This window comes from Xyrauchen texanus, chromosome 38, assembly GCF_025860055.1.
Source record: "Xyrauchen texanus isolate HMW12.3.18 chromosome 38, RBS_HiC_50CHRs, whole genome shotgun sequence".
NCBI classification, from domain to species: Eukaryota; Metazoa; Chordata; class Actinopteri; order Cypriniformes; family Catostomidae; genus Xyrauchen; species Xyrauchen texanus.
Window position 1 is genome coordinate 17930839 of NC_068313.1, and position 15109 is coordinate 17945947.

At 39.8% G+C, this 15109-nt stretch overlaps 1 protein-coding gene across 9 annotated transcripts in view; it reads right to left on the reverse strand.

Moving 5' to 3' along the window:
- LOC127631570 (phosphatidylinositol-binding clathrin assembly protein-like) overlaps positions 1–14410 on the reverse strand; it is a 35209-nt gene extending 20799 nt beyond the window's left edge. For 2 of the 9 annotated variants that reach the window (XM_052109745.1, XM_052109743.1), the window contains exon 1: positions 13810–14410. In XM_052109745.1, the coding sequence (XP_051965705.1) occupies positions 13810–13939 (130 nt within the window). In that variant the 5' untranslated portion in view covers positions 13940–14410. The remainder of the gene's footprint in view (positions 1–13809) is intronic. The other 7 variants (XM_052109748.1, XM_052109747.1, XM_052109750.1 and 4 more) reach the window with 5 other exon arrangements.
- Between the last annotated feature and the right edge of the window lie 699 nt (positions 14411–15109).

A 15109-nucleotide genomic window follows, 5' to 3' on the forward strand; every position in this document is an offset into this window, starting at 1 on the left:
CACCCCGTCCATCAAGGCGTGTCAAGCCGAAACGGCGGCCACATAAACCCTGAGAGTAGCGGGGCATATGCCTGCAGACAGTTTTTCCTGCAGAAAGTTCAGAACTGAAACAATTTGGCAGTTAACTGGATCTGCACCATGTGAACTGCACCTGCACCAGGTCCCTCCTGTCCGGAATCACCCAAGGCGAGCATATCGAGGAGAGATATTAGCTCAGAGAACCATACCCTGTTCGGCCAGCGTGGCGCTATCAGTAAGAGGCAAGACCCTTGCTGGTGAACTCTGGCCAAGACTCCCGGGAGCAGAGAAACCGGGGAAAAACGCATACAGACGCATTCAGGGCCATGTATGCACCATCACGTCCAGACCCAGGGGGGGCTGGGTGACTCAGGGAGACATTGCGCTGTTCATAGAGGCGAAGAGGTCCTCTTCTTACCTGTAAAATCTCACCCAGATTTGTTCCACTACCTAGGGGTGGAGTTTCCACTCACCCGTCGGTATTTTCTGTCTGGACAGTAAATCTGCTCCCACATATGGGCATCCAGGGATATAAACTGCCCTGAGTGACAGGGGCTTGCCCTGGGCCCCAAGGAGAATCCGCGTGCCAGAAATTTAGCTGACGTGAACGTGGACCTCCTTGATGGTTTATGTAAGAGACTACCGCTGTATTGCCCTCCTACACCAAGACATGGTAGCCTCTGGAGGAAGTATTTCAGGGCCAGAAATACCGCCATCAACTCGAGACAGTTACTGTAACAACCGAGCTGACGACCCTCCCATACCCTTGAGCTGGACGACCACTTAAGAACGCTACCCAGCCCGTCAGGGAGGCGTTACACACATATTCACAGCTGGTCACAATGCAGGATTGTTCCCAAAAGTGTTTAGCAAAGCGCAGCATCATAGTGAAGCTTTTTGTAAAGGGAACCTGGACATAAGGGTACTAAACAAAGTAACATGTACTAGAGGTTCTGACAAAATGTTCTCTGCTTCAATCTATGCAAAAATGCAATAAAGTTGTAAATCAAATATGTACATTTAAAATGTTCTAAGTCCACAATAGGTCGCAACAAATACATTATAAACCAAACAGTACCTTGTGGTATTACAAAAAAAAACATTTTAAGTCCAAAAAATTATTTTAGCCTGGTTTTCACATTCTAAATAAAAAGCAAAACAAGCAGAAAAAAGCTTCATTAACAGTTCTAACTTGGTATTGCACTTGTAAGCAAATATGCAATAAAACACTGTTATTTTACAAGTTGTTTTAAAATAAATATTAACAATTTAAATTAAAACAATGAGGCCTTCAGTGTTTCTCTTATAAAAATTGCTTCAAGCTTGTGAAGGATAATTAAATATAGAACAGAGTAAACAGTGCTTTAACTTTTTTAGCAACAGTAGCAATTCAACCTTTAAAACATTTTAAAAAGTAATTTAATTCCAAATTAAACTACTTAAATATTTGACACTCTTTACTCTGTGATTATTAGATATACATTAATACTGATTTGATGCAGTAAGAATGTCTAAACGACTATAACAGACAGCATGCAGCTTATATACATTTAGACATTGCACAGATCTAACACTGAAGAATTTGTCCCACCTGCTTATACATTAATGGCTGTGTTTGCTTTAATATATCGTCAAGACATTAATCCCATCTGTTTACACTCTTGTTAAGAGTTAAGAGCATTGTTAAGAGCATTAAGAGCTGATTACAATAATATCGCCTACAGAGGGATATTTTGATTATATCTCGTGAATGAGTGCTGTATTTTGTAGATGTCATATAAAGTTTATCAACATTTGAAAACTTCTAATTGAAATTTGACCGGCTTACATGCCACATGACGAGAACATTAATATCCATTGTAGAATCATTTTCATTTAGAAATGAAATCGTGTGGGTGTCTGTATCGAGATCGCAATCTTTTAACAATTAATCATGGAGCTCTACTGTGTAGATATAAAGTGTGCTTTATGTAACAGAGCACAGGAATTGCATAGCCCATTACTAACTTCATTCTTGAAAACGCAATCTAAAATGCACTATTGCAAATATCTTCTTTTTTTTTGAGACATGTAGATTTATAGAAGTCCTAATCCTCAAATAACACAAAATAAACAAGCTACTGAGATTTAATTAGCTTCCTAAAATCGATAAAAATCTAAATAGTAATAAAAATAAATTTAAATTAAGTAATTAAATAAAAGAAACATATAAAGGCACACGTTTACATGCTTATGGCCGACTAAAAAACATTACAAACTTTTTTTTTTTTATGGTCAATGCCAGTACCAATAACTAGAAAACAGCGTGGCTGATGGCTGATACAATGACCACGTTTACATGCACTTAAGAAAGTGGTTTATTCCAGGGTTTTATCTGAAAACGGCATTCTTGAACGTTATGTAAACAAGATTTCCTTATGCCGCTTTTGCTATTAAGAGAAAGTGGTTTAACACACCTGGATTTCTCCCAGTGAATGCAGTTTATGTGGTCATGTAAACAAATATGCGACATTCTTACAGGTTTTGAGGAGTGAGCATGTGCGTGAACAAACGTCATAGGATGGAGCCCAACAAAAAGTCCACAAACAGAAAGGATTATTAATTTCTGGGATTACAGGGGGAAAAGCGCAAACAGTATAAACTATACCTGTTTATATACACCAATATACAATTTTGACTGTCCCTCACATTCACGTATATGTGCACATTCATTGGGGAATCCAAGAGTAGGGATACCGCAGTGGGAGTTTTTGACGTTGAGATTACCGTCTGAGAAAAAAATTACAGTTAACCTGTTTTATGATTATTTGCAATTTTTCTTATGATACAACAGCACTAATGCAAAAACATGCATATCATATTACAACTGAGCATCTTAGTGGATTTATTTCTAGAGGAAATGTGGACACTAATGGCAGCCCTACAATAAGTAAATAGGAGGTGAATAATAACTAGGGATGCAAAATATATCGGCAGCCATAAGCCACACTTTGTTAGTATTTGGTAGCTTTGCCTTTAAATTGTTTAACTTGGGTCAAATGTTTTGGGTAGCCTTCCACAAGCTTCTCACAATAAGTTGCTGGAATTTTAGCTCATTCCTCTAGACAGATCTGGTGTCAGGTTTGTAAGCCTCTTTGCTCCCACGTGCTTTTTCAGTTCTGCCCACAAATTTTTATTTGCTTTGTGATGGCCACTCCAATACCTTGACTTTGTTGTCATTAAGCCATTTTGCCACAAATATGGAGGTATGCTTTTGGTCATTCTCCATTTGTAAGACCCATTTGCAACCAAGCTTTAACTTCATGGCTGATGTCTTTAGATGTTCTAAAGAACTAATTCTCTAATTGCCTAATGGCTTCACATCGTTTTCTCTGAAGCTGCTTAAAGTCACAGTTAACTTATGGCACTTTTCCACTGCATGTTACGGTTCGACTCGCTTCAACTCTACTCACTTTACTTTTCTGAGCTTGCATTTCCATTGCAGTTTAGTGCCACCTCAACGTGGGTGGGATTATAGGCTGATCGTCATAGTTGCGCTGCCTCTACTGCCGTGACATCATCTTAAACACGGCACTCTCCCTCCCATTGCTCGCCGGTTTAGATAACGTCCATTTGGTCGAACCACTTCCACTTTTCCTTGATGGTTCTGTAGTGAATTTTAAGATTTTTTTTTACTTTTACCTACACTGTTTGTAGATCCGGTGGTAGCAGTGTGTGGCCAACAGCTGAGACACTTCCTGAAAGAGTTTTGCATCGTTTCTTTCTTCACTAACAAGAGGACAGTCTGCACCTCCTTTATTGACCACGCCGTGGTTTTGCGCACAGCCATTTCGTTTTTCACAATTTGAAAGGCGTGTGAACAAATTATACTATTATCGGTGTTGCTAACTTTAAAACTAGGGGGTTGATGTCCCGTGTCGGAAATCCAGTGACGCTGGTAGTGACGATTCTCCCTGACCAATCAGTGATCTGCAGGATTTTGACGTCACATTTAGTATCGGCTCGGCTCGCTTGGAACCTCGACCGAGGTGGTACTAAAAAAGTATCAGGTACCAGGTACTATCCACAGTAGAAAACCCCAAAAAAGCGAGCAGAGTCGAGTTGAGTTGTACCCTGCAGTGGAAAAGCCCCATTAGTGTAAACTTATGACCCACTGGAACTGTGATATAGTCAATTAAAAGTGCAAGAATCTGTTTGTAAACAATTGTTGGAAACATTACCTGTGTCATGCACAAAGTAGACTTGCCAAAACTGTAGTTTGCTAATATGAAATCTGTTTTAATGACTTCAACCTAAGTATATGTAAACTTCTGACTTCAACTGTAGATGTTTTGGCAAATACATCGGTTATTGGTGCATCCCTAATACTAACAGACGCTCCAATCTAGGGCATGACACCGCTTATGTGCATCCCGAGCTAAGTGATGTGTTTCAATGTAACCAGAGTGCTTCAAAAGAGTGTAAATGCAAGATTACTGTGGGTGTGCAACATGTAGCCTAGTTCAAGGCATCCAACAGTTTTTCTTCTGCAACAGTTAATTAAAGCAATTTGTTGTCTGACTCTGTCAGACACCCCAACATAAAGTATCGGCAACAGACTCTATAAAATAGAGTCTATAAAAATACTGTCCAGAACACCTTACAAATAAACCTGTGGCCTATGCATAATAATGGGAAGATTGCTCACAGCAGGCAATTTAAAGTCTGATAATGACTAAAATGTAGGGCAGCAACAACTAATCGATAATTATCAATAATGGAAATCTACAACAAATTTAATTATCAATTAGTTGGAAATTTGTGGTAAGCACGTAGAAGCCCTGTCAGTGACGTCACTTCACAGCCAAGTGAAAAATGTGTTGCATGATGAAACTCATTCGAAAAACTCAAGAAAAGTTGTCCAGCGCACGAGAGCACTTTATAAACACCTTAAAGAAGATCATAATAAGCAAAGAGTTTAATGTGGAGTGGTTGGTGCATCAGGTGCGTTAACAGCGTAGGCTACTTGTGCTGTTTGATGCGCAAAAGTTGTTTCTCTCCAGCACATCATTACATGTTACTTCTATTTTCTATTTCCAATTAAAATGGAGAAAGGGAGTGTAATCATTTTGATTAAACTGTCAATCATCATACCACGATTTCAGACTGAAGTCTCAGCAGTCAAGGTGTGCCTGTTTTTATAGTGATGTTTTTCTCCTGCTCATGTAAGTGCATGTAATATAGGATTTATTATCAGCGCGAGAGTGAATTTGCACATGGTTTACAGATGATTGTACTATATTAAACTGTATGTAATGCTGAATATAATGTATACTATAATAATGTAAGGGTCCTGATATTTGAAAGTCCTCCTGATAATGCCAAATGTAACGTCTGATTTCACTAGTAAATTTATACTAATGGCAAAAAAAAAAAAAAATTTGTTGTTGAAAAGAATTCTTTAAAAGCATGTTTTCTTGTAATCATGAAATCAACATAATTATGTATTTTTCAGCTGGGCAGAATTATTTTTTTGTCCCACTCCAAGCCCTATGGATCATTTTACTCTTTAACGATGAACATTTTTGAACAAGTTTTACAAGTAAAGGAACCTTTTCAAATATGTCCTGAAAATAATAATAATAATAATACATTCAAACTTAATCTTTGATGATTCAGGCTTTGTTCAATGTTTTGTGAGAGTATAGAATCTTGAATTAAGTAATGTAAATCAAACCAAACCCTTACGCCCTTTATCATTTCATTTTTTTAAGTCATATTTTAATCAAATGCAGTAAATACAATAATATTGCAAAATAATCGTTAGTTGCAGCCTGACAAAAATTTACATTTATTGCTGAACGTGATGAATTTCTACAGAAGCATTGCTTTAAATATTGAGGATGAAACCGCAACTTTTCAAAGTTTACTCGATGATAGTAACTACACACGCTGTCAGCACGCTCAAACATTACAAAAGTTGCATCTTTTAATTCATCACTTTAAAATCACCACAGCTAAAAATAATAAACGTACTAGTTTGTTGTTGGGCGACTAGTGGAGCATCCTGTCTCATTTGTAGGATGTGTATCTTTCTATGTCTTCTGCATAATTTACATCTTTCGTCTTCAGTCAGTCATTTAAATGAGGCCAAACAGTCACTTTTTTGGTGGATATGAGTCTGGTAGTTCGAATTCCCCTGTTATATTTTGGCGTTCGTGTGCTTAAGCTCCAGTTTCACGTTCAGTCCGCGACACCTGGCTAAGCACCACACGGCCACCATCTGTAACCATAGCAACAGCTCCAGTACCCACACAGGCACAAGAGTTTTCACATTTAGGCTAACAAAATCTTATGAATAACTCTTTTATATTATATAGTTATACATTATATATATTATTTTTGCCACATCTAAATAAAGCATTTCATGTTTCTTAACAGTGGATTCTAAATTCTTGTAGTTAAAGTAACCATGACATTTTTAATCACGGTTAATAGTGAGACCATATAATCGCAGAATCCCTATCCACAATCGCAGCTCAATTCTGCTGCAGGTCGCAATGGAAAGTTAAGGAAACAGACACAACAACAACTCTGGAATATTTAGAAATAAAGCTAAGCAACGCAGAATAAGACAGCAAAGTCTTCCTTGGATGCAATGTTTGTTAATTACATAAGCGTTGCAGGGAAATGATGTTGCTGTGGAGAAAGCTGCTTATGGACTGAGCTGCAGGTATACAGGTATGTGACTTGTACAGTGCATGTAAACAGGAATGCCACTTTTTCACAATTAGCTGCTTTCTGGTGTGCATGTAAACGTAATCAATGTTGGCATATATGTCACATAGGCTAATACACTGTTATAATATCAACAGACATGTGCACATACTCTCGGAAATTAAACGACAATTCTGACACAATATTTACTCAAATTCACTATTATTAATAATATTAATAAAACAGATAATATCAAAACAGAAAACATTTTATATCCATTGACAGTGTTTTAATTTGATTTTGGAAGTGACATAAGGGAGGGATAAACTAAGGATGTCACAATACCATTTTTTTTTTAGAATGAGTACGAATATGATACTTTCTTTTTGGTACTTGCCGATACCGTGTCCGATATCTGATTTTATGTTAGATTTATTTTGAATACCATATCAACAGTTTATTTCAATTGTATCATCAAATTGGTATTTAAATAAATAAATAATGTAATCAAATTAATATATAAAAATTATTTACAACATAATATTGTATCAGTTTTATCAAAGGAAGAGATTTTAAACAGAACCTCACAGCACAATCAAATTTTAACAAGATTTTTGTCAAATAAAGTGCTGCATAACAGAGCATCACAGATATATAATTCAAATACTATTGGTTTATTATTATTCTTAGTACTATTAGTATTGCAGTGAATAATTTTTTTTCCTTTACATTGAGCTTTTATTTTGGCTGAGCTTTTATTTTGAAGTGTTTCTGTGTTTTTATGACAGTAGTTTCTCAATCTGGAAAAACTGGTCACTATGTGACTGGTGTTTTTTTTCCACGTATGAGTCAAGTAACTTTGAAATGTATTTGCACTTTGTGTCTTTATGTCTGCACAACATTAGCCTACATTTACAAGCATTAACATTTTATTTGTGCACCACATGCAAACTATATATCACATATTGCAAGACTGCAAGATCATGTAGAGTTACACTCTACAATATCAGGAAAATAAGACCTTTCCTCTCTGAACATGCCACACTACTGCTTGTTCAGTCACTTGTCATAACTAGACTGGACTACTGTAACTCTCTCATTGCAGGCCTTCCTGCATGTGCAATTAGACCTCTGAAATGATCCAGAATGCAGCAGCACGTCTGGTCTTTAATGAACCAAAGAGAGCGCATGTTACACCACTCTTTGTCTCTCTCCACTGGCTGCTGGTTGATGCACATATTAAATTCAAGGCTTTAATGCTGGCATACAGTCACTGGGTGAACTACACTCCCGCCAGAAGCCTGCGGTCGGCTAAAGAACATCGCCTTGTTGTACCAAAACAAAGAGGCACCAAAACACTTTCCCGGACTCTCAGTTTCATCATACCACGTTGGTGAAATGACCTTCCCAACTCCATCCGTGAAGCTGACTCACTCTCTTAAAAAAAAAACGTCTAAAAACACATCTTTTCCAAAAGTACTTAACCAGTCACTAAAAAAAATGTATTTATATATATATATTATATATATATATATATATATATATATATATATATATATATATATATTATATATATATATATATATTAATAATTCTTGTTGCACTTAAATCTGTTTTGAAAACTATTCTGATGCTAGTGAATCTTTGAAGTATGGCACTTTTCGTACCACTGTCTCCTTAAGATGATTCGCTTGTTTTCCTCTTTTGTAAGTCGCTTTGGATGAAAGCGTCTGCCAAATGAATAAATGTAAATGTATATATTTATGTCATTAAATTGCAGCACTTGCAGTTTTATAATCTGACTAGGACATAATGTGTTTTTAATTTTTGCACTGAATGTTTATGTAATGGCATTCATATGTCAGCTGGTATAGTTTTTTTTTTGGTATCAGAGCTTTTTTACAAGTAAGAGTACAAATACATGAGCGCAGTATCAGACCCGATTCCAATATCAGTATCGAGACATCCCTAGGCTAAATACTTCTGTTAATTTCACATGGTCCATTGGCCCAAATATAGTCTGACTAATTGGCAGGGCCGTTACCTACTTAACATTCTCAAACTCATTTTCAGCTTTAGGATGGGCAAGTGGTTGTATCTTCATTGGACCAGGGAAGGGGAGGGAAAGGGGTGTCAATTGCATACCATATAATTAAACAGTTTTTACTCATTAATGTACATATTCATAAAATGTTTAACTTTACTTAATTTTAATTAATGTGTACAACACAAAATATCAATTTTAAGGTGAACTTTAAGTGACAAAGTAAATAAATAATCTTGAGTTCCTTGAACTTAAACAATCAAGTGCATAACTAATGTTGTGGGGAATACCCATAAGCTCTTGCACATGAATAATTTAAGCACGTTTGTTTGCTCAAAAGGAACTTATGTAGGAATTTAATTAGTTGTTATTAAGAATTCATAGAGATTTTAGCTTCTTTTAGAATTTATGTTTTACTTTAAATAGCTGTTTTATGCCAAGTCACAATTAGGGTGATTAGTGTTCCACTAGTAGTCAACTTGGATCCTGTTCAATCTTTGTAATTTATCCTTGCACATGTGATAGGGATGTGCAAGGATAGTCGACATTCAGTATATCACTATTCGGTTATTCTACATGTGCAATAGAGGTCTTCAACCTGATGCGATCTAGACGTCCTGAAAAACCTTCAGGTTTGGGTCCATTTTTCAAGTTTAGGGTGAGTTAGGGGTGGTTCCAACATGCTTTTTTGTGCGTCTGCTATGTTTTTCTGTTAACACACGCTAGACGGACGTCTTTGACTGTTGCACTGAATCTCACTGTTTTTTCTTTCATCATCAAGATCGCCACATTTTTAGACACCAAGTAAAGTTAAAAATAACTTTACATTATATAAACATATTACAAAAAACCTGCTTTGATTCATTCGTTGCACTGTGCTGCTTTCTGAAGATGTTCAGTTTGCAATGAAAAGGACTTCATGTAACTGTTACATCTTTAAACATGATTCCAGGTAGACAAGACATTGACACTCACACCATCTGTCTCCTGTGAGATAACGGAGACGAGTGCAGGAAAGACGGAATACGTCTGTTTCATTCAGGATTTTTCTGAGGAGCCGACAATGGTCCGGCCGCAACAGTGGCTCGGCTCAGCGACGTGGCCGGGAGGACACGTCTCGTTCCCTCCATCAGGGAATGGAGGTTACATCCGTAACCTAGACGTTCCCCATCTGTCGCTCACTTTGACGTTGTGTTGAAGAAGCGACATTAGGGGTCCAATTTAAATCACGGCATGCGCTGAGCCGTGTACTGCTGACACAGAAGCGGGCAGGTATTTAACGTGCCAAAGCGACCAGCTGTATCAGGCTGCACGTACTCTTCCCCAATGCCCCATAAAGTCGTCGAAAGCCTTCTGGTTCTCTACCCTTGACAGGGGAACAAGGCGATGCTGCCAAGTTTGGGAACGGGCTGAGCCTAGCCTGGCCTCTTTTCTCTCTATGTTGCTCGCATAGAGTCAACGGCTGGGGCCCTTACACGCATCGGGGAAGGAGGTCTTACCCAGTTTCTTGCCTGGGTAGGAACCTGATAATCAAGTCATGCTTACCCAGAAAGCAGAGGTCTGTCCAGGGTTTGAATGTTTAGCGGCAGGCGGGGGTGACCATCACATGGTGCGTGCCGCGGCACCATGCTCGTCTCGGGACTCGAGACTGGAGCCAGTGCTGAAGCGGTCTCTTATGCACCAACCCCAGCGGCGCAACCGCCACGGAGGATGCCATATGCCCAAGGAGCCTCTGGAAAAGTTGTGCCTGAAGGCGGCGAGGCATTCCAGCACTGACTGCGCATGCTCGTTGGTGAGGCGCGCTGACATTGAGACTGAGTCTAACTCCATGCTGAGAAAAGGGTCGATGTCGAGGCAATATTGAGACGTGGAAGTACGCGTCCTTCAGGTCTACCGCTGCAAACCAATCTAGATGCCGGACGCAAGATAAGATGTGTTTTTGAAAGGGAGTTTGTGCAAAGCCTGGTTGAAAACTTGCAAGTCCAAGATCGGTCGTAAGCCGCCTTTCTTTGGTATGATGAAGTAAGGGCTGTAGAAACCCTTCTTCATATCGGTTGGAGGGACAGGCTCTATCTCGTCTTTGAGTAAGAGGGTCGCGATTTCGGCACGCAGGGAATTGGCATTTTCACTGTGTACTGTGGTAAAGCGGGGGGGGGGGGGCCTGGCAAATTGAATTGTGTAACCAAGTCGGATGGTCCTGGCCAGTCAGCGTATCGGGTTGGGAAGTGAAAGCCACGCATCCAAGCTCCGTGCTAGGGGCACTAACAGGACGATTATTTTTTACATAGGCAGGGGGCGTGTTAGTGACTGAGGAGGAGGTCCGGTGGAGACGTCCTCTAGACTCGTCAGAACCGGCCGGCCAGGGAACAGTCTTGGGGCTGAAGGCAGCGGCCCGGGCAAGCATGTCGGACATCTGGGCGTCAGCCTCAGCCTGGGCGTGCTGGCCCGAAGGCGGCAGCCCAGACGAGTCATCCGCGTCAGATGCCGGACTGCTCTCCGATGCAGCGGCGAGCTCATCCAGCTCGGGGGGGCTACAGAGGATAGGCAGGCTGGCTGTGAGGCAAGCCGCTGTTGCCTCGAGCCCGGACGGAAGTCAACGAGCGTGCTGGGGTGGCGGGTGGTTCGAGGGGTGTACCCGGCGAAACCGAGCCCGCTGCCATCCCCAGATCGCCTCCATCACCAGCCACGTCATCCTCAATCCCGTGGGAAGAAGGAGCGACACAGGGGGGCGGCAGGAGTGGCGTTCCTTCGGTTGAAAGAAAGCCGCGACCATGGTCATGTTCTCGCAGTGAGAACATGAACCATCCACAAACGCTGCCTCGGTGTGATCGCAGCCCAGACACACAAGACAGCGCCTGTGGCTGTCTGAAGCGGAGAGCACTCTACCGCATCCAGGAACTACACAGGGGCGGAAAGGCATCTTTATAAAGACGCTTCCTGAAAAGGACATTCAACGCCGCTGTGTATTGCTCTTTTAGAGGAAAATACTCTTTTAGAGAAAATCACTCTCTTAATTTGCGCTGTCGAAGCGCCCAGGGGCAAACTGCACTGCCGTGCAGAGAAGAAGAAAGCCGCTGAAGTGCGCCGCAGATCCAACAGCAGATCGCTCAGTGGTAAGAAGAACAGGTGTGTGACTCGCAGCTCGCTGCATACACGACCATCGGCTCCGAAGAAACTTTCTGAATGAAACAGACGTCTTTCCCCGTCTTTATACCCGTATGTCCGGGGGCGGGACATGCCAATTCTGTTTGCCAATTTCTCATTGGCCTTTTTTCATAGATCAGAGGTATATTCGGCGCTCAAGAGAGACTCCTAGTGTCGCTTCTTCAACACAATGTCGAAGTGAGTGACAGATGGGGAACTATGACTCAAACCCACTCAGACTGCCAACAATTTCTAAAATGTCATTCTAATTTGACAAATAATCAGTTGTCTTGTCCCTAAAAATTTACATTCTGCAGGGGAGAGTATTGTAATATAAACTGAAGCAGTGCTCAACGCATAAGATCATTTACAAGATGAACGAACTTTCAGTGTACAAATCAAACTCCCTCAGACTGAGGACATTTTTCTTTTCATGCATCATGTTTTATTATATCCATGTATTGGTTACAAACAAATCCTATAGTACAGTGATATCGCTCCCAGAAACTTTCATTTCTCCTCTGTCTTGCTTGCACTCTACTCCATTACCACAAAGAAGACGGATGACGTAAGCTCCAGTGAACAGACTTCACTCTTATTGGTTGTCGCTCCCAAAAGTCGCTCCTCATTTACATAAAGTTTTATTTTCTCAAATTTGATGGGACACTCTCCACACCCACATCTAGTCACCAGAGGTCGCAGTCGCTCGTATCTCTGGCAGTCGCCAGCTCTCATTGAAAATTAATGGGATCCTGTCGTTTTGTCGATGGAAGTCGCAGCATTTTTGTACGAGCCTTTTTTCCCCTTTTGCTCTAATGCATACAGTATTTACGAACGATAGTTAGACAACTTTACTTCCATTTGATTTTAAACCATTTAACAAATTAAAGGACCCTGAAGAGGCTATTTAAGCACAGCAGTTTACTCCACGCACATAACAATAATACTTGCGTTGGCTCCCTCACGGAAATGTCAGTCCACCTGGGTAGAGCGCATATTCATGCAATGGCAGTTTTTAAGTAAATAAAGTTGAATGAACTGAAACATTTGTGTATATCTAACAAAGGTTTTCTAATTGTGCTGACATAAAATTATAATATGTCGAATAAACTTATAAAGTGTGATGCAAAAATGCAACATAAATATTTTAAGTAAATCCAACAAAAACAAATAGATATATTGTCTTATAAGGCCGAAAGAACACAAAGCAATAATTGACACCCATGACTGAGACAGAAGTAATTAGAGATCTATTCTCAATTAGAGAGCACCCCAGACTTACTAGACTGGCACTCTACCAGCGCTGCTCAAGCATGCATTAAGAAGGTGCAAAAAATTCACTGACATCACCTACAACCTTGTTCTGTGATGTAGCCAAATGGGCATTGTGCAATGCAGCCAAGACTTGTAACAAATCACAAACATATGAAACATCTCCCTAACATTAACCTGGACATAATGGCTATTACTACTAATGTATAACAACCCAATCAGCAATATTGGAAAAGAACTGACCTAATGTACAAACAAACAACATAGTATGACAATGCTGTGGAGGTCTGTGTGAACGTATAATACACTTTGTTTAGTACTACAAAAGAAATACAATTGTAAAATCATCAGATTCATGGGATCAAACTTGACTACAAACATATGATATTTTTTCTTAAATAAAATTCATTGCACACGCACTGTTCTGCTTCAAAAAAAAATTATGTTAAACATGTTTTCTAATAAAAGGCCGGTATTTCCAATAGTCTGTCTGAGCACGTTAGCTTAGCACAACCAGGGCCTGTCCCTTGAGCAATAGCCTAAAAATACAAAACAATCAAATCAGCAGCAGTAAAAACGTGAATTACCGCACGTTCATAACGCTTAATATAAATCATGTCGCGTGTGATACTTACAATCCAAATGTTTCTTTTTAGGGCCCATAATTTCGTGCGTTGTTGCCTTGCACACTGTTTTGGACACGGCTGATCCAGTAACGCTGTGCTGAGCAGCAGTTATCCTGTCTGTAATGCTCTGCCCAGACATCTTCAAGGCTTTCCAGCGATCAAGTAAGGAATAGTAAATATGTGTATTTAAAATCGTGATGCTATTCAATTGCCACCCTCGTTCACAGTTCCAGGTCGACCTCCTAGCGTACGCTACGAGTACACGGCGAGACAAAGATGGGAGGAAGCCTTCTGGAATACTTATCCACTGCGCGAGACGATGAGGAATCCAGAAATGATGTGACTGAATATCTCCCGCGGAATCGTTACATTGTTACACTTTTTAAACGCGCGTTCTAAAGGTTCGTTGGCTGACTCATCTGTCATACCTGTCTCGACACTAATCCTGCCGTTTAACCGCCGTCTGTGTTATTTCAGTAAACCCGCAGGATTGGGAAGCAGCGAAAGCATTGAGTGAAATGGCGGGCCTGTGCTGTTCCATGAGAGCTGGGTGAATATAGGACACTGCCCGCCCGCTGATGCTGTTACTGATCCAGGATCAGGGAGTGCTGCCGTCACCCACACCTTATCCATTATACATGCATTTTATTTGTGAGGGAATAATGGAACAAAGAAAATATTTTCACTTATTTTTCCACATGTATACGTAATGTATTTTATTTAGCCTACTGATTAAAAAAAAATCCCTCATAATTTTTGCTTTTAAAATATTTACTTTATATTTGAATTGTAGTACTGAATAATCACTGGTTTCCTAATAATTAACATAATTTAGAAAAAAGACTGGTCAGTGAAATCTGAAAAATAAAGGCTCCATTTGACATGTTTCTGTCCACATTTGAAACCTTTAAAAGGAGCCTTAAAAGATCTGTCTCCTTCACAATAATTTATCAACAGGTTTTCTATTCCTTTTTTTTTTTTCTCAAAGAGAAACGTGCTACTAATTTCACGAGTAGAAGACAAGTCTTTCAGAAGAGCTTCTGATTTAGAACATTGTTTTAAATTGTTAAATAATTCAAACTCGGAAACTCATTCCAACCACTGTACTTAATAAATTTTTGGGTAGTTGTGCCCACACCTATAAATAGTGTGGTGCACACTCACTCACACACACATACACACACAAAGCCAAAATTACATAAAATATATATTTTATAATGGCTTAAGTACCAACAGTTTATCCACAATATTCCGGAATCCCATGATGCTTTGAGGGTGATGTTGGCGGAACTTCCGGTTAAGCATAAAC